Source organism: Mustela putorius, unplaced genomic scaffold (assembly GCF_011764305.1).
Source record: "Mustela putorius furo isolate JIRA1106 unplaced genomic scaffold, ASM1176430v1.1 tig00003834_pilon_pilon_pilon, whole genome shotgun sequence".
Lineage (NCBI taxonomy): Eukaryota > Metazoa > Chordata > Mammalia > Carnivora > Mustelidae > Mustela > Mustela putorius.
In genome coordinates this window covers 37,335,988-37,358,558 of record NW_025421987.1, presented here as the reverse complement: position 1 = coordinate 37,358,558, position 22,571 = coordinate 37,335,988, and the positions used below count along the sequence as shown (strand labels likewise).

At 39.1% G+C, this 22,571-nt stretch overlaps 1 protein-coding gene and 1 long non-coding RNA gene across 2 annotated transcripts; both read right to left on the bottom strand.

Annotated features, from left to right (window-relative positions):
* Positions 1-370: 370 nt before the first annotated feature.
* On the bottom strand, positions 371-4,518 carry LOC123394377. The gene is made up of 3 exons (XR_006609084.1): positions 4,103-4,518; positions 1,865-1,965; positions 371-1,451 (listed from the first exon to the last, which is right to left on the bottom strand). It is a non-coding gene; the product is annotated as an uncharacterized LOC123394377 (long non-coding RNA).
* Positions 4,519-6,470: 1,952 nt separating this feature from the next.
* On the bottom strand, positions 6,471-22,571 carry ABHD10 (abhydrolase domain containing 10, depalmitoylase). Its single transcript, XM_045088360.1, has 5 exons — positions 22,342-22,571; positions 19,242-19,425; positions 13,406-13,517; positions 12,722-12,859; positions 6,471-7,618 (listed from the first exon to the last, which is right to left on the bottom strand). The coding sequence occupies exons 1-5, from the start codon at positions 22,478-22,480 to the stop codon at positions 7,274-7,276; spliced, it is 918 nt and encodes a 305-aa protein (XP_044944295.1). The 5' UTR covers positions 22,481-22,571; the 3' UTR covers positions 6,471-7,273.

Sequence of the window (22,571 nt, the reverse complement as noted above, 5' to 3'; positions counted from 1 at the left end):
ATGCACCTTTTTAATGCTGTTTTTAATCGAAAGATACTAGGAGCATGTTTCATCAATTAAACAGAGCTCAATGTCAATGTGCTAAGAGACTCCTGGAGTGAAAGGTGTTGATAAAGTGTGAGCATTTCGTCTGTCTATTGTAGTTAAGGACCTGGCAGGCCCCACTGGCATGCTACCCACCGCCACCCCCTCCCCCGGGACTGAGTATTGGGTTAAACAATACCTCGGGACAAATCAACTTAGACCCAGGTTGGCCTGAAAAAAAAATTTTTTTTAAGATTTTATTTATTTATTTGGCAAACAGAGATCACAAGTAGGCAGAGAGGCAGGCAGAGAGAGGGAGCAGAGAACCCAATGCGGGGCTCAGTCCCAGGACCCTGAGATCATGACCTGAGCAGAAGGCAGAGGCTTAACCCACTGAGCCACCCAGGCGCCCCTGAAACTTTTATAACTGACAAAGAGCTGGGCAATCAGATTTCCGAGACTGTAAAGCACTTAGGCGGGTAAGGTCTCATTGGCGTTATGTAGGTCTATGGGTACTTTTCATGAGAAAATCACCCCAAAATATGTTCTTTTGGTTCGTTCAGCAAATATTTTTTGAGTGCTTAATTGTGCCAAGTACTGCACTGGAAAGGAATCAAATAGAGCTCTTCCCCCTGGAACGGTTTGCTCAGTTGACTCAGGCGTATTAGAGAAAGCAATTCTGGTACATGCAAAGATAATCTCGGTCCCAGTGCAAAACTGGTTGGAAGCTCGGCAGGGAATGACTCCTTAAATAGTACAGGTATTGAGAGAACTCTCCTGCCGGCTGGGGCCTGGACTAGTGGAAATGCAATCACTTGGTAGACATGGGGGCTGTCTGCCTGGGAGAAGACTTCGTGGTCAGTAGCTGAAGGCGTAGAGAGAGAACTCGGAGACACACAGGGTTGTAAGAGAGCCTGCTTTTAGAAGAGCACTGGGTTTAGCAAAAGGCACAGAAATGACAGACTAATGCAGATCTTGGTGCTGCATGCAATCTTCAGTTGAAGAAGCTCTGAAGACAACAAAAGTGTCTCTGTAGACTTGGGGGTTGGGGAAGAGTTTAGAGCAGGGAAATTTTCAGCGGAATTTCGGGAGTCACTGAGTTGTGTCTTGGGTGGAAGCAGTGAGGTCAGTTCCAACTTGCCATTAAAGGAACAGAGGCCCAAACAGAAGGCATGTCACTTTCTCTGTGGCTGGAATTGCTTGAAGGAAGAGGTTGGTTTGTTGTATAAAACTAGAAATAGTTCTAAAAGATGTACATGTACAGTTACCTTCTTTCCTCTTCTTCCTTCTTCCCTTTCTTCCTCTCTTCCCTTCTTTTTTCTTTCCTCCCTTCCTTCTTTCCTTCCAGGTAATTTATACCCAAAGATTTCCTTCCATCGTGACAAAACAGATGGGGGTGCTTTAAGCAAATGATTGAGCTCATAGTTCTGGAGAGGATACAGTGGCAAAGAATGGGGTTAGGTTAGAAGTGTCCTGCAATCTACCAAAAGTCTTTAGAAAAAAAAAAAAAAAATGTTTGATCCCTGAGGGAAATTGGCTCAGCTCTACATTTACTGAGGTCTACTAGCGTTAGAACTAATTTTCTCGACAGCTTTTTAAAAGGGCCTATGTATCTGAGTACAAAAATGCATGGGACATGGCAACTAGGTCTAGTAGCAAAGTTAAACTTGCAAACAATAAATGCCAGCAAGGTGTCATGCTAAAAATATGCACAAGGTACTGAGGTACAGTGATAGCTAGAAGAAGGGGGTAGGGATTGGGGAACAGGTTTCTAAACGAGATGACTTTAAGCCTCAAAAGATGAGTGGGTGTTTATCAGGTGAAAGGGGTAAGGTGTTACCAGGTGGATGGGGTGAAGCGGGAGGGATTGGGAACGTCAGGAACATGGCAGGCAAAGGCAGCTTCGTTAGGCAGGTGAAAATGTTCCAGTATCAATGGAGCCTAGGATCAAAGAGAAGAGACATACAGGTAGAAAACTAAGGCGTGGCTGGCATGGAGGCTCTAGACCATAAAGGAGTCTGCTTGCAAGGGCCCATGGTTAAATTTTCAGGAGCTGGGAAACCCAGTTGTCACTTAGCCATTATAAGCAATTAAATTATTTAAACTTAATTACAAATGTTAAATACTCAAAATAGATTACTTCCTAATTTATTTTGCTATGTTTTACTATTACATGTACTTTTGAGAATATTATTATGTTTGCTGTCTCTTTACAGAGTATTTACTGTATAATGGTGTGTTCCTAGCCATTTCTGCCCAACTTGGTTGAGTTCAGTGACATCACCGTGATAGCTTCAAACCAGTCATTAAAGAAATATTTATGCCATGGATGTTGGCAAATTTATAAATCAGGGTGCTTTTATTCATTTTTTCTGGAACGCTGGCTGTTCAATATTTACTGGCTTTGCCTGCCACTGGACTTACGCAAAAGAATCCTGCGTTGTTTTATTAGGGAAAGAGAATCATCCTGTTGATGTATGTGAAGGAAAAGGAGATGACTGGAGTGCCTCCAAATTTGACTGGTATAACGTGTTAATGGTGCCATTTATTGTAAGGGGACTCATTTGGGAGGTACATATAGGGGAAAGGTAACAGAGTTTGTACTTCCTACATCTGGGAGGCCCATGATCCATCCCAGTTCATTAGATAGCTGGTTTAATGGGTCTGGAGCTCAAGAGGAAAGTCTGGAATGGAGGAATGGACTTGAATCACCTGCATGCAAGGAGCTGTTAAAATAGGAATGTGTCGGGGCACCTAGGTGGCTCAGTTGGTTAAGCCCCTGATTTCGGCTCAGGTCATGATCTCAGTCAGGGTTGTGAGATCAGGCTCTGCACTCAGCAGGGTGTCTGCTTGAGATCCTCTCTCTCCCTCTGCCCCTCAAAAAACTAGGAGCATCAGTGTGGTTGTTTAGGGTAAGTACCCAGAGAAGAAGGCGAAGGTCAGAATTCCCCAGAACGTTAATGTTAATGCAGTGGGTAAGGAGGAGAAATGAGCAAAGAGCTATCAGGGCATGGTCAGAGATGCCTGGGGGGCGAGCGTGTTAAAACAAAGCTCTTGACCTCAGGGAGATTGGTACATACATGGGAATAGTAAAGCACTTAGGTTCTTTTTTTTTTTCTCTTTTAAAAAGATTTTATTAATTTTTTGAAAGAGAGAACAGCATGAGAGAGAGAGAGAGAGAGAGAGAGAGAGCATGAGCTGGGGAGGGGATGAGGGAGAAGCAGACTCCCGTCTGTGCAGGGAGCCCGATGCGGGACTTGATCCCAGGACCCTGGGATCATGACCCAAGCGGAAGGTACACACTTAACCAACTGAGCCACCCAGGTGCCCTGTAAAGCACTTAAGTTCTATCAAAAAGAGAATAGAATGCTGTTCTTGAGAGTGCAGAGGACCCGATGACAAACCTGTTAGAAACAGAGGGTTGGGAACAAGTTGGGAAAGGCTTTCACTGGGCAACTGACACTTGACCTTTTTATTTCTTTTTGTAGTAGAAGAGAGTTTTTCTGTCAGCAAAACCCTGAAAGCCCAAGAAAAGGGAGAGTCCAAATGTTTGGAAGGATAATTTCCTCAAAAGACACAATTGGTTAAAAAAGAAAAATTGCTTGCATTTTACTAGGTATATTCTCTAAATGTACAAAAGCATCCATTTTTTTTTCTAAATCAAAAGAACCATGCATACCATGTGATTATGTCTCTAAATTAAAAACGACTAATGTGTATTTAAAGGGGATCTTTAAAAGGTGTATCTAAATTCCATCCATCTACTTCTTTTCTTCAGAAAATAAGAGTTTCTTAGTTGTTTGGATTTTATTTTATCAGTTTCAAATTTAATGAAAATTAGGTGTTTTCCCTTTCGGCAGGGACCCATTCTGTGGCTGGTCATATTCCCCTTGCGAGCTCCTAGCTTTGTAAAGCTCAGCCTTGCCCCAGGCTCTTTCCCTCCTCTTCTCCACACAGAACTTTCTATTGGCTGCTCAGAGAACAGCATACTGTTTAGATTTGTGTCTGGAGATGCCTCTAAGCTCAGCAGATGCAGCAAAAGCAAATTTATTCTGTGGCCTCACTTAGGTTTCCTTACCATTGGTGTCTGCTTTCTCTCTCTCCATTGCACATGCTGAGGTTGTTCAGAAGGCTCATGTCACTGTTAAAATAATGCAGGGGTTCCAGAGGATAAGGCACTCAGGGGCTGCTGCTTGCTTGTTCAAGCGTTTTCCGTGTCACTGGATACATGGCATGGAGTGGTTTTAGAAGAAAAAAAAAGAAAGAAAAGAAAAAAGAGGGCTTTAGGGGAAAACACTGGGGAGAAACTCCCACTAAAGTAATTAACAATGCACTAGAAACATCTCATTGATACAAATACAAAATCATTTGGAATTTGGAATTTGTGATGTTACCCTCTGCAAAGCTATATGAGATTTCAAAATAGCTTTTCCAGGGACATCTGGGTGGCTCAGATAGCTGGGTGTCTGCCTTCAGCTTGGGTCATGATCTCCAGGTCCTGGGATCGAGTCCTGCATTGGGCTCGTAGCTCCATGAGAAGTCTGCTTCTCCCTCTCCCTCTGCTTGTGCTCTTCTTCTCAAATGAATAAAATATTTTTTAAAATATTTTTTAAATAAATATAAATAAAACAGCTTTTCCCATTTTCAGATAGTGAAGGTTTCTCCTCCTCCCCTTTGCTAACCTTTGAATGTTTGAAATGATACCACACAACTAACCTTCTTCCAGCTTAGCATCTTGAAGAGAAGGTGCTTTGAAAGCCCTGCTGGCTTCCTTGCTGCTTTTTCTTCCTAAACCCCACAAATTATGTCCACCAGTTTCTCACCAGACTGTGCTCAGTGCATTATAAGTGAAAAGATAGTGACTCCTGTGTGTGTGTCATTGTTCTAAAGGTACTGTACTTACTGAATCCTTATGCTTTATTACCTAGCTTTATGTCATTTTACAGCTGACAAAACTTCAAAGAGGTTAAGTAAATTGCTCAATTACAGGGTTTGTAAATGGTGAGCTAGGAGTTTAAACCCACACCGCATAGTCTGTCCCTAACCTGAATGCACATTGCCTCTACAGGTATGCTACAAATCTCTAATCGCGCTTATTACATTTTAGTACGAGTTTAGCTCCAGAAAAGTCCCAGGGGCAGGGCCACTTTCTCTTGTCTTTTGAATCCTCGTGACTAGCAGTGTCTGGGCGGAGCAGGCCCTGGAATACCCACCCTACTATCCGCTATCAACGCCCGGCTGTCACTAGGCACCAGGACACATGCACAACTTGTGTATTTGAGTGCTCCTCTTCAGTATAAAAGAGAACTCATAGATTGCAGTCCTGTAAGGCATTAACCTTTTTAGTATCTGAGTCAGGGACCACCTGTAGGTTCGATAACTTGTTAGGACTCACAGAACTCAGTACCTACTTCTCCTCAGAGCTAGGACTTCTTAGTTTAAAGGTACACAGTAAAATATGCAAAGGAACAAAAAGATGCAGGAGGCGATGTCTGGAGAAATGAGGCGGAAGCTTCAAGAATTCTCTCCCAGTGATCATGCCACATGAGCTGCAATTCCCCCAGTAAGGTTGTGACGATACATGTGAAATGTGGTCCACCAGGCCAGTGCCCGAGTAGTGGGAGCTGGTCACTTAGGCAGCCTCTGCCTGCCACTTACAACTGCAGACTCCCAGAGGGAAAGGTGTTCAGCACAAACACTACTGCTCATGCAGTATAGACAGTTTAGGCAGAGTGAGCCACTTTTATCCGTTCTGGGAGTGGTGGAAACCTGCAAAAGCCAAGTTCCCAGATGCAACCATGGGCTCACCTACAAGCTGGTCTCTCTGAGGCTAAGCTGTCAGGCCTGCTGTTAGCTTTCTTTGGCACAGGAACTTTATCCCAATGATTTTCTCTGTGTCATGTTGTCGATTTGTTTTGCCTTGACACCAACTCAGTCATATAAAGAATCACTACTGCACAAGCTCATTTTAGTTCTTAAAAACACCTATGTAATAATTGCATTTTGTATTTTCTTACTATCTCTACACTTCAAAAAGCCCTCTGACATGGATAGTAGTCACTTGGCTATTTGTACTTAAGGCACATATTAACAGAAAAGGAATGTTTCTGCAAGCAGGCAATAATATATAAAGATTAATTACCTCTTTAGAATATACTACATCATTAATATCACATCCCCCCATTTAAATGACATACAAGCCAACATTTAAAAGTGATGTATTTTCTTTATATTACTGTAAAGTTTTGAGCCTTTAAAAAAAGATAACTTTAAGTTCAAATATAATATGCAGAATATAATATATAAAGTGGTATCCTTACTTTTTGAACTTTATTATGCTTCAGGATTTTTTCTGGTCATTTATTAAAGACTGTCCTATATTTTGTGAAATGCATTTTAAAATCAGAAGCAATTTTACAAATCTCTGTATATGACCAACACCAAAAAAAGACAAAAAACTCCAGCTTTATTAACAATTCTAAGTAGACAAGAATACAACAAATTAAGAACTGTCCCGATTTAACATAAGCATTTAGCAGGTAAACATCTCTTGAACAAAAAAGTAGGAAATATTTTAATGAAAAAAACAACAAAACAAAACAAAACAAAACAAAAAACACAAAACAACCATGCAACATGGATACATCTAGAAGGTATTAAATTAAGTGAAATAAGACAGAGAAAGACAAAATATGGTATGATTTCACTTATATGTGGAACCTAAAAAGCAAAACAAACAAAGCAGAAACAGACCCACAGAAACAGAGAACTGGTGGTTGTCAAAGGGAGGGGGTGGGTGGATGAACAAAAATAAATGAAGAAGAGTGGGAGCTACAGGCTTCCAGCTACAGAATGAGTAACCACTGGGATGAAAGGTACCGCACAGGGAACAGAGTCAATGGTATTGTAATAGCGCCGTATCGTACAGACAATAGCTACGCTTGTGGTGAGCGCGGTGTAACATATAGGGCTGTCGAATCACTATGTGATTCGACATAACACTGGCGTGTCAACAATACTTCAATTTAAAAAAATCAAAGATTGGAGGAAGGAGGAAATTTTCCAAACAGCAGCTTGTACTTTCTTCACGATCTGCACCATTTGTATCCTACATCATTGAATAAATACTCATGTGATATTTACAAAGTAGAGACAAGAGGAAAAAACCCAAGTATCGGGGTCTTTCATTTGTTATCCCTCTTCCAAGCTTCTGGATCTGTTGGTTTACATACCAACTAAAAATGTGATTCTAGTTAACTACAGTTGAAAGCTTATCAATTAAGTCATCAATAGTGTAAACAAGGAGTTGAATGTCTGCTTTTTCCTTCATTCGGTGATCACTATGCTTTCGGAGGATGACATCTACATCTGCACTGACCACTCGGTCAGCAACCTGTATGGATGTATGCCAAGGTATGATGTCATCTTTCATGCCATGGAGCAGTCGTACCGGGCAGTTCACAGGGATAGGGCTATGTAACAAGCAGTGGTGTTCGGCTTCCTTAATGAAACTGTACTGAAGGTGATAAACTCCGTCTTCACTGTACCTTGATGGCATGGCCCACACGCCTTTCGTCTCTACTTCCTTTTTGACCTATTGGGAAAAAAGAGGAAAAGAAATGTATGCAACTCTAACACATGCAGTAGTCTTAAAACAGTCTAAGGAAAGCAGTCCTAGAAAAAAAGGAAAAAAAGAGATAAAAATGTAATAATGATAGTTATCAATAATTAAACACTGTGCAAGGTACTCTGACAGGCACTTTACACACAGTACCTCATGAGATCCCGATAAAAGTTGTTATTATAGCATTTTTACAAGAGGGTATTGGGAGTCTAGAGAGGTTAAATTTCATGTTTAAAACTGAAAGGTAACAGCTGTCATGGCTAGGATTCACACTTAGATTTCGCTTTATCAGGTAACATCTTAAATCAGGTGCTGCTTCATCCCAAATGAAAGGGAAAATGAAGGGGAGAAAAAAATAATTTCTTGGAATAAGTTCAGGTATCATTCATAATATATAAAACCAATTCTTAGGAATAACAATTGTTCAGATTTCAAAAAGCACAAAACTGAGTGTCTATAATGTGAAGTTAGTAAAATGGGGAGGGGATAAGGGAAGTAAAGAATCAAGCCTAAAACTAAAAATGAAAAATACAATAGTAGTTACTCTGGTATAATCAAACATAGAATTTCAGGCTGGGAGTGTCTGAGTGGTTCAGCTGGTTGGGCATCTGCCTTTGGCTCAGGTAATCTCAAGCCCCATGAACCCCAACAGGGGACTCACAGCTCAGTGGGGAGTCTGCTTTTCTCTCTCCCTGTCTCTCCCCCTGCTTGTGTGCTCTCTCTCGCTTACACTGTCAAATGAATAAATAAAATCTTAAAAAAAAAATTTTTTTTTCAGGCTAAATGTTACAAAAAAAAAAAAAAAAAGAGGCACTGCTTTTGCCTTTCAGAGTCCTAGGGAATGAGAAAAAAGAATGTGTTGTTTTGGAAGACAATGAAGTCTTCCAAATACTTCCTGAAAACTGAACAAGGAAATCATTTCCATGCTTACGCTCTTAAAATGAAACACTGGGTATCTTTTGATTCTTGAAGAATTTTTTTTACTTATTAGATTATAATTTGCCTTACTTTTTAGATTAGAGTTTGTCTTACTTTTTGGATTATAATTTGTCTTTACAATTTTTCTTTTTCTTTTTTTTTTAAGATTTGATTTATTTATTTGAGATAGAGATGGAGCAGGAGCAGGGGGAGGGGCAGAGGGAGAAGGGCAAAACAGGCTTCCCAATGAGCAGGGAGCCACAAGCAGGGCTCAATCCCAGGACCCTGGGATCATGACCTCACTGAAGGCAGACACTTAACAGACTAAGCTATCCAGGAACCCCTTAAACAATTTTTCTAATTAAAGTAATGTACACACATTATAGAAAACATGGGGAATATAGAAATTATAAAAAAGAGTGCACATAATCCCACCTCTTAGATACAACACCCATGAATATTCTGGCTCATTTCCTTCCAATATTTTTCTCCATGTATTTGGTTTTATACATGTAATATGTAAAACGGATATCTACCACACATTCATACAGAGTTTTCTACATTGCTTTACTTCTACATGATATCTGGGTTTTAAAAAATTCTATGAAGTTTTCAAAGGTTGACAGTAGTCCATTATACTGGGTCTAAGCTAATTAAATATTCCCACACTGCTGGGTACTTCTTTTTTTAATTTTATATTTTTAAATTTTTTCCTTTATTTTTAAAATTTTAAAAATATTAAAAAAATACAAACCCTCGTGACTTTCAATAGATTGCAGCAAGGGAGCTGCTCTGCTATGTATGTAACCCCTAACTGCTGGGTACTTTTATGAACATCTTGAGCACAAAGATTTATCTGTATATAGTAACTTATTTGGAGAGATTATATTTAACTAATATATCAAGATATAAATGTTTTTATGGCTCTTGGAACCATATCATATTAAGGACATTTCTGACTATAAAAATAGGTGGACATCTTATCAAAAATAAGGAAAAATAAAAGGAAAGAAAAACCAAATATAATATATTGAAAATTTTTGTATTTAAATTTTCAGTGAAGATATGGTTTTTCCATATTTAAAATACATTAATTTACTGCAAATATGAAAGGAAAACAAGAATTTAAACAGTAAAATATGTATGCTATAATCTGTATGTATTTAGGCATTTTAATGTATTCTTTAAAATTCCAAAATGATATACTGATGTGAAAAAGCTGTGTATCTGAAAGCTATACTCTTAACCATGTCTTCAAATGATTTGAAATTAATAAAATTTTAAAAACTGTGAGATACATGAGTCTATATTAATATCAAGGTATTTTTTAAAAAAAGATTTTATTTATTTATTTGCAGGCAGAGGCAGGCAGAGAAAGAGAGGTGGAAGCAGGCTCCCTGCTGAGCAGAGAGCCCGATGTGGAGCTCGATCCCAGGACCCTGGGATCACGACCTGAGCCAAAGGCAGAGGCTTTAATCCACTGAGCCACCCAGGCGCCCCATCAAGGCATCTTCTTCATTAAAACATGGGAACTGGGGCCTGCTTCCTCCTCTCTCTCTCTGCCTACTTGTGATCTCTCTCTGTCAAATAAATAAATAAAATCTTAAAAAAAAAACAAACAAACAAATAAAAACAAAAAAAAAAACATGGGAACTGAATATTAAAGGCAAAAACTGATATTCAGGGGCACCTGGGTGGCTCTGTGGGTTAAAGCCTTTGGCTCGGGTCATGAGCCCAGGGTCCTGGGATTGAGCCTCACATTGGGCTCTCTGCTCAGTGGGGAGCCTGCTTTCTCTTCTCTCTCTGCCTACTTGTGATCTCTGTCAAATAAATAAATAAAAATTTTTAAAAAAATTGATATTCAGTAATCCTCAAGGTACTCAGGATAATTCCTAAATTTCTAATTTCAGTAATTAGAACTCAGTTTCATTGGTTATTAGATGAAGTGGGAACCATGGTAATTACTAAGACATAATTAAGAACAGCAGCATTTTAAGTATCCCTGCCCCCATCAAGCTGTTATCTGCCACTGAACTGAATGAATACTGTCCAAAGAACAAACTTCACTTTACAGAATGTTATATGTACCGAACCCTCAAAAACAGAAAGTTCAGAATAGCAAAAAACATCATTAACCAAAGAAAACGTACAATATGTATTAAGTTCTAGAGCTAGAAGAAACCACATCAAGGTGATGTGGTTGCAAAGCTTATATTCGAAACAGCTGTGCTGTTGTCTGATGGCCTCAAGTGTTCAAAGAAGGAGACATTGTTAGTCTGTTCCTACCCAATAAGCAATGTTAACACTGCCTGGGCTAAAGATGATAGTGACAATCACCACTTTTGCTGCCTTGCCATTGTTAGAGGTAACTGCTTCTGTGAAGAAGAGATAGTGGTCTTAGTGCCCCTGCTCTTCCCTTACACATGCTTTTAAATTAACATGCTTCTATTTACAACCATTTGCTGGTCTGATTCAGGATTAGCAAAGACATGCCCTGATTTTCAGGCCACAGACCTTCTCAGTCACTTAGGTGGGATTTACCATATCCTCCCCGAGTGATGTGGATACATACACATAAAAAGAAATACACAAAGATCCTGTCATTTACTGTAACAACAACAACAAATTTATTTAATCACCTCCTCCTCAATCTGCTATGTTCTTGAAATAATTTCCTAGCAGGAGAACCACTATTTAACTGAGTTAAAGGACGGGGTAAAGGGTTCAAAGTTTATATGCAGAAAGATACAATGGTAGAATTTAGCAGAATGAGGACACTGAGCAACTATGCACGCATGAGAAACAACTAAGATAGCAAAAATAATAATAATAATAATAATAATTTTTCCCCCCAGAAATATAAGCGCATGGTAGACCAGCTCTGTAATCTTAGCCCTCAGAGGAAAGGACATAAAACCACATTTGCAGACAATGCCATTTTTTCCAGAAGCTGAGAAGAATGTGGATTGAGAAATAAGCTCAGAACTGTATAATCTATGGCACTGGTATGCACCAGTGCAGAACGAGGCAAACAATATACTCTACTATTCAACACTACATGTTCCCTCCTCCATGTGCTCATTTGCTCTCTAGCGCAGTGGTTCTCCAACTTCAGCTGACTAAAGCAGACCACTGGCCGCAAGGGGAAGCTTGGGAATGTGCATCTCTAGCAAGCTGTCAGGTGAAACTGAGGCTGCTGGCCTTGGGGCAACATTATCTGAACCAACACACAACTGGTTTTCTTTTTTTTTCTGTGCCTCAGTCCTACCAGGATCATAGTCCACAGGGACATTTAGATCCTTAGGGAAAAAACAGGCAAAGAGAACTCAACTGATTACAAAAGAGTAACAAAATAAATTTTAAAAAATATATACATTATGAACCTAGAGACAGTAGAATAAAAGTGTGTAATTAATAAAAAAAAAAAGAGTACCAAAATATACACAAATAAACAGCCTTGACCCACGATTTCTTTACCCCTGCAGACAAAAGTGAAGTGCTTAAACATATGCCCAATAATGAAGCATAACAAGTACATTACCTTCATTCATTTCAGAAACCTCATTTCAACCATGATTTGCTGAAAGGCATGCTAATAATGAAAAGCAAAAAATTTTTTTAAGTGAGAATTAGTCGTAGAAAAGAATGCCAACTAAGTGTCTAAGCCAGGAATGGCAAATCTCATCTCCTGTGTGCTAATTCTGATCGACTGATGGTGTGTACTTGCAGAGCTCTGCTGGGAAAAGTTCTGAGGCTGCTTTCACGCTTAAAAAAAAGTTTCAGAACTGATGACCCAAGTCCAACAAGATCGTAAGTACTATTTCCCATATGCCACAAAGTAAGAATAAGAGGTACAAAAAAAGATCACAATGTAGGATAAGTAAATGTGATTTATAAAGAAAATGTTGCTAAAAAAATAATTTAAGTGTGATTTCATTAACATGGTTCAAATATTCAGCAGAATGATTTGAAGAGGCTGTGAAAAAAAGGGAACCTTGAACAAGAGACCAATTAGTTAAAGAAGGTAGAGACTGTATACAAAAAGGCAGCTAAGGCAAAAAGATGAGCCAGCAAAGGAAGTCAAAGGACAGATGACACATGAACAAATATTCAAAGAGGGAGCAGGAGAATGACAAGAGGTTGCTTGTGACTTACCTCAACAGGAAGCTGATTGAACTGTGTCACCAGGCCATCTACAGCTGTTGCTACACCAATAAGGGCAACAACTCTTTGTGGCCTTGCAATTGCAGCATGAAACATAAGCCATCCTCCAAGGCTAGATCCAACTAGTATCTAAAAATAAAAATTTATAGTTTTAAAGAGGAATTTTCTTTTCTGTAAGTGGACTGAGTAATTTATGTATGTACTTTTGTCTTCAACATCCATTAGCTCCCAGACTTTTAATATTTGGCATAAAGCAGAATTAAAATTATGACTGCAGTGAAAAGTAAAATGCTTACTTACATTTTATGAGAAAGTAAAAATGACAGAACAAATTTTTTTTTTTTTTTTTTTTTTTTTAAGATTTTATTTATTTACCTGACAGACAGAGATCACAAGTAGGCAGAGAGGCAGGCAGAGAGAAAGGGGGAAGCAGGCTCCCCGCTGAGCAGAGAGCCCTATGTGGGGCTTGATCCCAGGACCCTGGGATCATGACCTGAGCCGAAGGCAGAGGCTTTACCCACTGAGCCACCCAGGCGCCCCAAAAATGACAGAACAAATTTAAATCAAATACCAAAACTGATGGTTAAATATTTAAACTATTAAATTTTCATAGCTAAAGAAACAGTTAAAAAAGCATGAGGTTAGTCAATAATCATATTTAACAAAAACAGTCACCTGCGGTCCTTCAGCTAAGTCATCAATTATAGAAAGAACATCTTTTCTCCATCTTCCCACTGTGCATTCTTCTAAGTTGCCCTCCGAATTTCCAACTCCTGAGTAATCAAACCTAGAAAAAGGGAAAACAAATCTATATCTAAGTATCTATTTATATGTTTGTTTCTCTGATTTTTGAGGGGAAGACAGTAAATTTACCATTATTACAAAGCTTAAAATATATTAAAATGAAACACTGAGGTCAATCTATACTTCAGCAGATCCTACCGGCATAACCTTTAAATATCGCCTCCAGTCACTAACTCTCTCGCCCTCCCCACCACCAGCTGTGGCTCCTTGTTACTCTCTTCCTCTGACTGGACCAGTGTGACAGTCTCCGCGTAGGTCTCCTGCCGCCCTTTCCTACCCTCGTAGTCTCTTCCCCATGTAGTCGTCAGTGATCCTTTTAAAACAAAAATCATGTCTTGCACAAACCCTCTGAAAGCTTTCTATAATTTTTAAATAAAATATAAAGTCCATACCATAAACTAGCCTCTGACTACCTCTCTGACCTTTTTTTCTTGTTCCCTCCCTCCCAACTGTTATCTTCTCTCGCCTTCCTGAAGTTGATGGAATACACCACCCACGTTTGTGCCTCAGGAGTTTTACATCAGCTTCTCCCTCTACACTTCCAGACAGCCAGTTTGCTTGCTCCCTCACCTCCTTCAGGCCTCCTGCTCCAATGTTACATCCCCAGTGATGCCTTCTGTGACCAACTCAATCCAAAACTGTGCTTCTTTCATCATTCTCGAATTCCGTCCCCTGCTTTATTTTCTTCATGGCATATACTGCTACTTGACATAAAAGAAATCTATGTGTTTGTGGTCTGTCTCCCAACACTAGAATGGAAGCACCATATGGGCCAAGACTATTTTGGCCTAGATCAGAACCTTGCAAATGGTATATGCTTAGTATTTACTAAATTAATTAAAGGAAGGAGGCAAATCAAATTTATGAACACCAACTCATTCCATTAGTTTGCGTCTCCTTCCAACTTTCGAGGTCTTCAGGCTCGAAGTCTGTGTGATCTGTGCATTTCACCTCTCCTTCAAGGCACAATTCAACAGATCATGAAGTATCATACCACACCTGCAGGTTGCCTTTAACCCCAGTCCCTGGGGGAAACCTTCCTTCCTCACCCAAACTCTTACTCAATGTTTAAGTCAAGGCACTTTCCTCTGAAGCACTTTCTTTAACATACATGCCTTGCTTACTACCATCAGTTACCTCCTTTGTATGTACTCCCTCAACACTTTTCATACTATGTTGTAATCAAGTTTCAAATGTCTGACTATGCTGTCAGTTCTTCAAGAGCAGACTGTTTTATTCTAATCTGTTTTTCCCCCAGGGTACGGAACACTGCTTCCTCCTGTACCATTCTCTCTCACTCTCTCTCCTTTCTTCTCATTCATCTCTTTCTCTTCAATTTGGTAAGACCAATATTATGCTGCAAACCTGGCCTATCACAGTAGCCTCCTGTCTCTATGACTAGTCTCTTTCCGAATGGATCCACTTTATACCTGTCAGGTTTCTTCTGCAACATGATATTGACATGGCATAAACTTCAGTGGTTCCCTGTGACATACAACATAAACACTTAGCATGTTAGCTTGTTTTTATAGACCACTAGCTTCTGGTCATGTCGGACTGACCTTTTATAATTTCATCAGAGGCCACTACTGCCTTGGCCAAACTAAACAACTTGCTGTTACTCAACTGGCTCCTGCTCTTTGTCCTGTTTCATGCCTCCTACTATTCCCTTCACCTGGAATACCTTCTCCTTTCACTTGCACAGCTCATATGCTCTTAGAGCTTAGTCCAAATGAATCTTTTTTTGCTGGATAAACTTCCCAGAAAAGCTGAAGAAAAAATCTCTACCTAATGAAACTTATATAGAATTCACTTTTAGCTGTCACAATCAATTTCTTATAACCTACTCTAGAAGACAGTTTGTGTGTGTAGTGTGCCTCATCATTGCTGCGAGACTGTCAGATCCTCGCAGGGAACACCCTTCTTGGTTTGTCTCTGCATTCAGAGGCAAGGCATGTAATACGCCTCATACACTTGAGTATCACAACACATACTAAATAAATAAAAGTGGAAGATAAAAGTAAAAAGAATCACTTTATTCAAATTTGAAGCATTTTGTTTACTCTTCAAATCTGGTGAAAAATAATCCTAGTGTTTTCAGTGTACGTGTAAGAATATATATGTGATAAATAGTATACAACATTTTTTTAGGGATTTATAAGTCATGGAGAAAGAAGAAATAAACATTTTCTTTAGGTATAAAGTGAAATGATTTGGGACCCATGGGAATTGCGTAACAAGGGCACTGCTGAAGCCTCAATCACAGTTACTACTTCTCACAATCCAGGGCACACAGCAGTGACCCAGGAGAAGAGGAAAGACACTGGCCAATCCTCCTTTTCCTTCCTCTGCTGGGCAATCGGGCATCTCTATTTGCTGCATCTTTTACAGCTGCCTTCCAAATATGCATTGCTGCTTTGGGCTCAGGTCATGATCCCAAGGTCCTAGGATAGAGCCCTGTGTCAGGCTCCTTACTCAGCAGGGAGCCTGCTTTTCCCTCTCCCTCTGCCTGCTTATGCTCTCTCTGTCAAATAAACAAATAAAATTAAAACAAACAAAAAACTAACCTAATATGCATTGCAGATACAGAATATACGTAGAGTTCCTCCAAAGAGGGAAAAGCAAACATTCAGTGATACTAAAAGTTATGGGTAAAAAATGCAGTTCACTCTTGCTGAACCCTAATCAAGGGACAAAGATAATTTAAACATATTCGGCTGTTTAGGGCTTTAAGACACAGCAACACACCACTGTTCTGGCAGCCTCAACATTCTGGGACATATCCTTAAATCTACAATTAATTATTCTATGACAAATAACTATGAGAGAATACTAGCCCTAATGCCATGTCCTACATTCTGGAGCGCTAACTCAATCTTATGTTAGGCATGGGGAGAGGACATCAAGAAACCATTTTCCTATAGCCATATGCACCATTTCTTGTACAATATACACAACTATTTCTTTGTTCAAGAACCAAGATCTTAAATAAGAGTTTTCGCCTGGGTGGCTCAGTGGGTTAAAGCCTCTGCCTTCAGCTCAGGTCATGATCCCAGGATCCTGGGATTGAGCCCCACATTGGGCTCTCTGCTCAGCGGCGAGCCTGCTTCCTCCTCTCTCCCTCTCTGCCTACTTGTGATCTCTGTCTGTCAAATAAATAAATAAGATCTTTAAAAAAAAAAAAAAAAAAAAAAAAAAAAGAACCAAGATCTTACAGCCAAAAACACAACAAAATGAACTAAGAAACTAGAATACACATAAAAGATAAAATCTCCAATAACCAGCTAACATGCAATCAATAATTGTGATTAGATTGCAATGAAGTTTGATAAAAGCTAATAAAAAGGAATTTGGTTAAATTAAAACTTTGTGGTGGGATGCCTGGGTGGCTCAGTTGGTTAAGCCACTGCCTTCAGCTCAGGTCATGATCCCAAGGTCCTGGAATTGAGTCCCACATCAGGCTCTCTGCTCAGCAGGGAGCCTGCTTCTCTCTCCGGCTCTGCCTGCCACTCTACCTGCTTGTGCTCTCAATCTCTCTGACAGATAAATAAGTAAAATCTTGAAAAATATATATAGATTTTTAAAAATTAAAACGTTGTGGTAAAGGGCTATAATTTTATAAGATTTATAAAGATATATTTAGTTTATTTTTTAACACAGTACTACTTAATGGTCTGTGCACATTATAATTCAATCATGTTTATTTACTTTAAAAATGTATTTCAAATGTATTCAAAATGCAGAAAACCCAGAGATGTCATGTCTTATAGGGAGACAGGAACTGGTTACAGAGCTCATAGTCTCAATTTAAATTCAAGAGCCAATAAAATGACAATTTCTTTTTTTAAATTTTTTACTTTATTTTTTATAGAGATTTATTTTATTTATTTGATAGATAGAGATCACAAGTAGGCAGAGGCAGGCAGAGAGAGAGGGAAGCAGGCTCCCTGCTGAGCAGAGAACCTGATGTGGGGCTCGATCTCAGGATCCTGAGGCCATGACCTGAGCCGAAGGCAGAGGCTTAACCCACTGAGCCACACAGGTGCCCCAAAATGACAATTTCTTGATTCAGATTCTTTTGGGGACAAAAAAGAATGATGGCAATTTTCCTGATATTATCATGTTTGACCCAGGTAGTCCTCCTTCCTGTATAGCTCTTTCTTCTTACCCACGTCTGAAATATCCTTCAGTGTGCCTTTATGAAGTATTTTTGACCCACTTCAATCCGCAGTTTTCTCTCACTTTGTACAATTAAGTACACTGTTCTTTTGACACAATCACGTTCTGATGAGTATTTTTGCTTTGTTTCTCATATGTATTTTATCTTGTGTTTCCCCCACCTAATCGTTAAGAACAACAGTCATGTTTTAGAAATCACTGTGTATTTTACAGCTCCCAGCAATAGTGTCAGAAAAGACAGATACTTGGAAAAGACAGTCCAGACTTCAGAATAACAGTTAAGTCAGAACAAATTTTTGGAAGTTCTGAGCATGAAAATGAAAACCACTCAGTTAATATGATAAAAGGAGTAACACTAAATCCGTATAATTGACATAATCTCAGCTAATATACTGAATAAAATCTAAAATTTTTTTAGTTTTAAAAATTTATTTATTATCTTATTTCTGAAAGATGTATTTTCTAGACCCACTGACCGAATTTTAGTTAAACTACTAACAATTTAGATGAATATATTTTTAGGCTGTTAGTGATAAAAAGGATTTAGTGATTATCTTTAGTTCAACCTGCCCCTTTTTGATGAAGAAAACAGTTCCAGGGTTACTGAGCTGACTCATCTTGTCACAGTTATTGCTGGAACTGATTCTAATACCTGTACTTATTGAACCCATGCTGTGTTCTTTCTACTAAACAATACTATCTTTTCTGACAAATCAGGCCCTATATAAATGATTGTTAAGGTAAACAAACCCAGTAACAACAATGTAAGCACATTCTTTTACTAAAATAATTATCAGTATGAAATATTAGGAATTGTGAAATCAAATTTTTGTTAAACAACATATATCCTCTATCCTTCTACATAATCAGACTACGGGAGTGAGGGGAAAGAGAAAACTCACTGGAAATGTGAACTATACAATACTAATTTTAGAATACATTCATTTATTTACTTTTTTTATAGGGGCACCAATGAAAATACTAAGCCAGAGAAATAAATTTTGGAATTACAGACTACAGTTAAAACCAAGGGAACAAATGGGCTCAATATGAAGAAGACAGGAAATGAGAACTTAAAATATCACAGGTAAGAGACATGAAAAATATACAATATTCTTAAATTCATACATTTTTTAAATACATAATTTTAAAAGTAGAGTTATAAAGAATGGCAAAATAAAAGCCTTTACATCCCCAATGGAAAACCACAATATAATTATGACATTACAAGAAAGCCAACTACTATTACTGGTTTGTTGTCATGTTAGATTATTATATCCAGAGTTTAGTTACTAATAGTTTCCTTTCCTGCCAGCATTGTCAGTGTAGCACAAAGACCATTTTAAAACAGGTCTTTTAAAGGTTTCATTTATGATAACCCTAAATCACCAGGTTAAAGTTTACAGACCATTAAAATAAGTTAATTCATAAAAGCACTGGCATTTGCTTTAATTGGTTAAAGCAGAAATAATTCTCTATTGCCATGCTAAATGGTAGTAGTATTTTCTCTGAAATACGTTGTTCCTACCTTATATAGGCGTGACCTAGAGATTTGCAAAACTCTTCAATCGCCAATGCTTTTGTACCGTTCATATTAGAAACATAGCCAGGGATGAAGATAACTCCTGGACTTTTGCCTTTTAGCTTCTTATAAGCCAGTTTTGGAAGGTCTGGTCGACTAAGGAAAGAGACTGATGTCTTTTGTCTGCAAGCTAAACAAAGTACACAAAACATAAACTACAGTTCACAAATACCGTTTTTGGAAAACCATATACAATTGGTTCATGAGCAACATGAGGGTTGGGGTGCTAACTCCCCATGAGTCGAAAATTCACGTGTACTTCTGACTCCCCAAAAACACAACTACTAATAGCCTACTATTGATTGGAGGCCTTACTGATAACATAAACAATTAACACATATTTTGTATGTCGTATATACTATGTGTCATATTCTTATAACAAAGTAGGCTAGGGAAAAGAAAATGTTCAGAAAATCATATAGAAAATATATTTACAGTAGAGCACTGTATTTATTGAAAAAAAAAATCAATGTATAAGTGGACCTTTGCAGTCAAACCCATTTTGTTCAAGGGGAAACTGTAGGTTTTCAATCTTATCTTTGTCAAATTCATGTCAAAACTACTTCCATTTAAAAGGAAAAACAAAGACTTCAAGTACTAAAATCACAAGCCTATGCATGGTTATTTTCGGAACTTGTATCAAAATCAGTGCCTTTGAGCAAGGTCCAATCCTGATTCTTTCAAAATACGAAATGAGGAGGAAATTTCAAGGCAATAAAAGATAAAGACTTGTAAAAAATGTTTTCCTGTTGCTGCTGTATCATCTCTCCTAAATAGTATCAACGTTCAGATTTACCTACACTAATTTTGGCCTTTTCTTGTATGATTTTCTTTTGAATTTTGTCTATGTTTGAGGAGTTTCACATCCTCTACTGTTTGGTATAGAGAGGAAGAAACAACTCTGGTCTGCCCTTGAGAAATTGTTCCAAAGGTGGGGGTGCTGGTATGCTACTTTTACCACTGGCTCCCTTGCCACCCACAAAATCATGGGCCATGGTTAACAGCCAAGCATGACTCTCTATTACCTGAGGTGGCTTCAATGAGCAGTTTCTTTACAAGTAACCTTGAATAATTTGTAATAGTACCATTTTTGGAAAAAGATTTCTCATAGGGTTCTGCAATCACTGCATGTTTTATTTGTTGGTTTGAAAAAGCTACAAAGATGTTCATGCAATTTACGTACAACAGTACAACTAGCAAACTTTACAAAGTTACTCATTGTTTCATCATTTTTGAAGATTTTTCCCACCATAAAATCTATACTTGCTCTTAAAAAAAAAAAAAGTAAAAAGATATTTAAAGAACATTAAGTCATGTACAATGCTACCTCCTCCTTCCAAAGAAATTAGGTTAATGGGGCGCTGGGTTAAGCATCCAACTCTTTGATTTCAGCCCAGGTCATGACCTTGGGTGTGAGATGGAGCTCAGCATCTGGCTCTGTGATGAACCTAGAGTCTGCTTGGGATTCTCTCCCTCCCTCCCCGCCCCCACATATGTGCACACACGCATACTCACATTCGTGGTTTCTCTCTCAGTAAATAAATAAATCTAAAAAAATAGTTTTGTGTATTTCCTTACAGTTTTTTTCTGGACCAACAAAATCTCCTGCATTAAATGAAGCCTTCCTCTCCTTTACTGTGGCCAATGAAAACATCTTGGCCCCCTCCGTGTGAGTTAATAAAAGCTCCCTTCATTTTGGATTTGAGACTGATTTTTTTAAGTAGGCTCTTTGCCCCAAGTGGGGCTTAAACACACAAACCTGAGATTAAGAATTCTACACTCTATCAACTGAGCCATTCAGGCAGCCCAAGAAGTTGAATTTTAAAAACTGAATTAAAGCCCTAACGCTATCCCTATCACATACTAGTGTGTTTCAAAGTTTCCGAGTATAGTGAAATATGCCAAATTTAAAACTTTTAGTGAAAACCAGGGCTAATGGGGGCCAGTTATGTTAGCTGATAGACTGTATTTGCAAAAATGTCAACTTCCCATTCCCTTCCAGTGCTCAAAAATATCCCTCCTACCTTCTTCTTGATATTACTGCCCCAAACAGGAATTTCTTCCAAAGACAATTACAATTTGCTTCATTTTGGTGAGTTGTAAGTGGACAGTTCTTAATATGACACCCATAAATGATCTTATTATACTACAAGGATTAGCTCAAAGCCTGAAGCTAAGTCCTTAATGGCGTGCCAAGGAGAGTATTACAATCTAGTTAATGAACTGACATACTGTACTTCGCTGGAGGAACTTACATACAACAAGTCTTTAGGTTGTATCCAATTACACTGATTATACACACTTAAAATTTTAACTAAAACTAAGGGCGTCAGCAATGACGTCTCTATTGCAAGCACAGCGCACCCGGCAGCTTCTATGGCAAAGGTGTAAACAACACAACCGGAGAATAAAAAGACAAAATTCAGAAAGACAGACTACATATACTGAGGGTAGGGTGGTACGGTGAACAATCAAATACAAGATAAAGAAAATACTCAGATGCCCTCATTTTTTGTCCAAATTCTAGTTTCCTGTTTTGAGTAATGATTACGGTTTTCACTGAGCTGGGAATATCGAACAGGCAAAAATCAGAAATTAGGCTGGATGACCGAATCTACACTTCTGCAACAACAAAAAAGTTCATATCGTCAATTCCCTCTAGTGAAGCAAAGGCAGGTCTAAGCATCCTAACAGAGTCAAGATTTGTAAACCCCTTAGACCTGAAGAGAAAAGACAGAAAAAGCAACTAATAAACGCACATCTTAATATTTCCCGGTGTCGGCGCTTAACGCGGGGAGACGGGCAGGGTAGTCCTGAAACTGCAAAGCGGAAAACGCCAGCAAGGGCCGGGGCTGGGCAGGGTACCCAGGGCCAAGAAGCGGTCTTCCTACTACCTCCACCAGAATTGCTGAAAGTGCCTAAAACAAGGATACTAAGAATGGGGGATGAACATTTTTAAATAGGGCGCCAAAAACGCACTAGACAGGAACGGACTAAACCCGATGTTCGAAAGAACGCGTACTTCTCCCGCCTTTCGGCCACTGACCTGGGAGCCACCGTGGCGTCCCCTCGGGCTTCCTTTTGAATAATGCGGTGAAGCCACGGTGGAAGCCAAAGACGGCCGCTTTGCTCCACCTCCGACAAGGTACCCAGGCGCCCAGAGACGCCATGCCGGCTCCGGCCATCTTCCCAGAGGGCCCTGAGCACGGAGCTGACCTACAGAGTCGCTCAGCGCACAATAACTAGGCTGCGCATGCGCCACCGGCCGGAAGCCCG

What these genes read in the sequence shown, in the direction of transcription:
- ABHD10 (XM_045088360.1), bottom strand. Translation starts at nt 22,480, where the DNA reads ATGGCCGGAGCCGGCATGGCGTCTCTGGGCGCCTGGGTACCTTGTCGG. An exon ending in GACGCCACGGTGGCTCCCAG is followed by an intron (nt 19,426 to 22,341) that starts GTCAGTGGCCGA and finishes TACTTTGTTTAG; the next exon opens with CTTGCAGACAAAAGACATCA. An exon ending in TCAATCAGCTTCCTGTTGAG is followed by an intron (nt 7,619 to 12,721) that starts GTAAGTCACAAG and finishes TTTTCCCAATAG; the next exon opens with GTCAAAAAGGAAGTAGAGAC.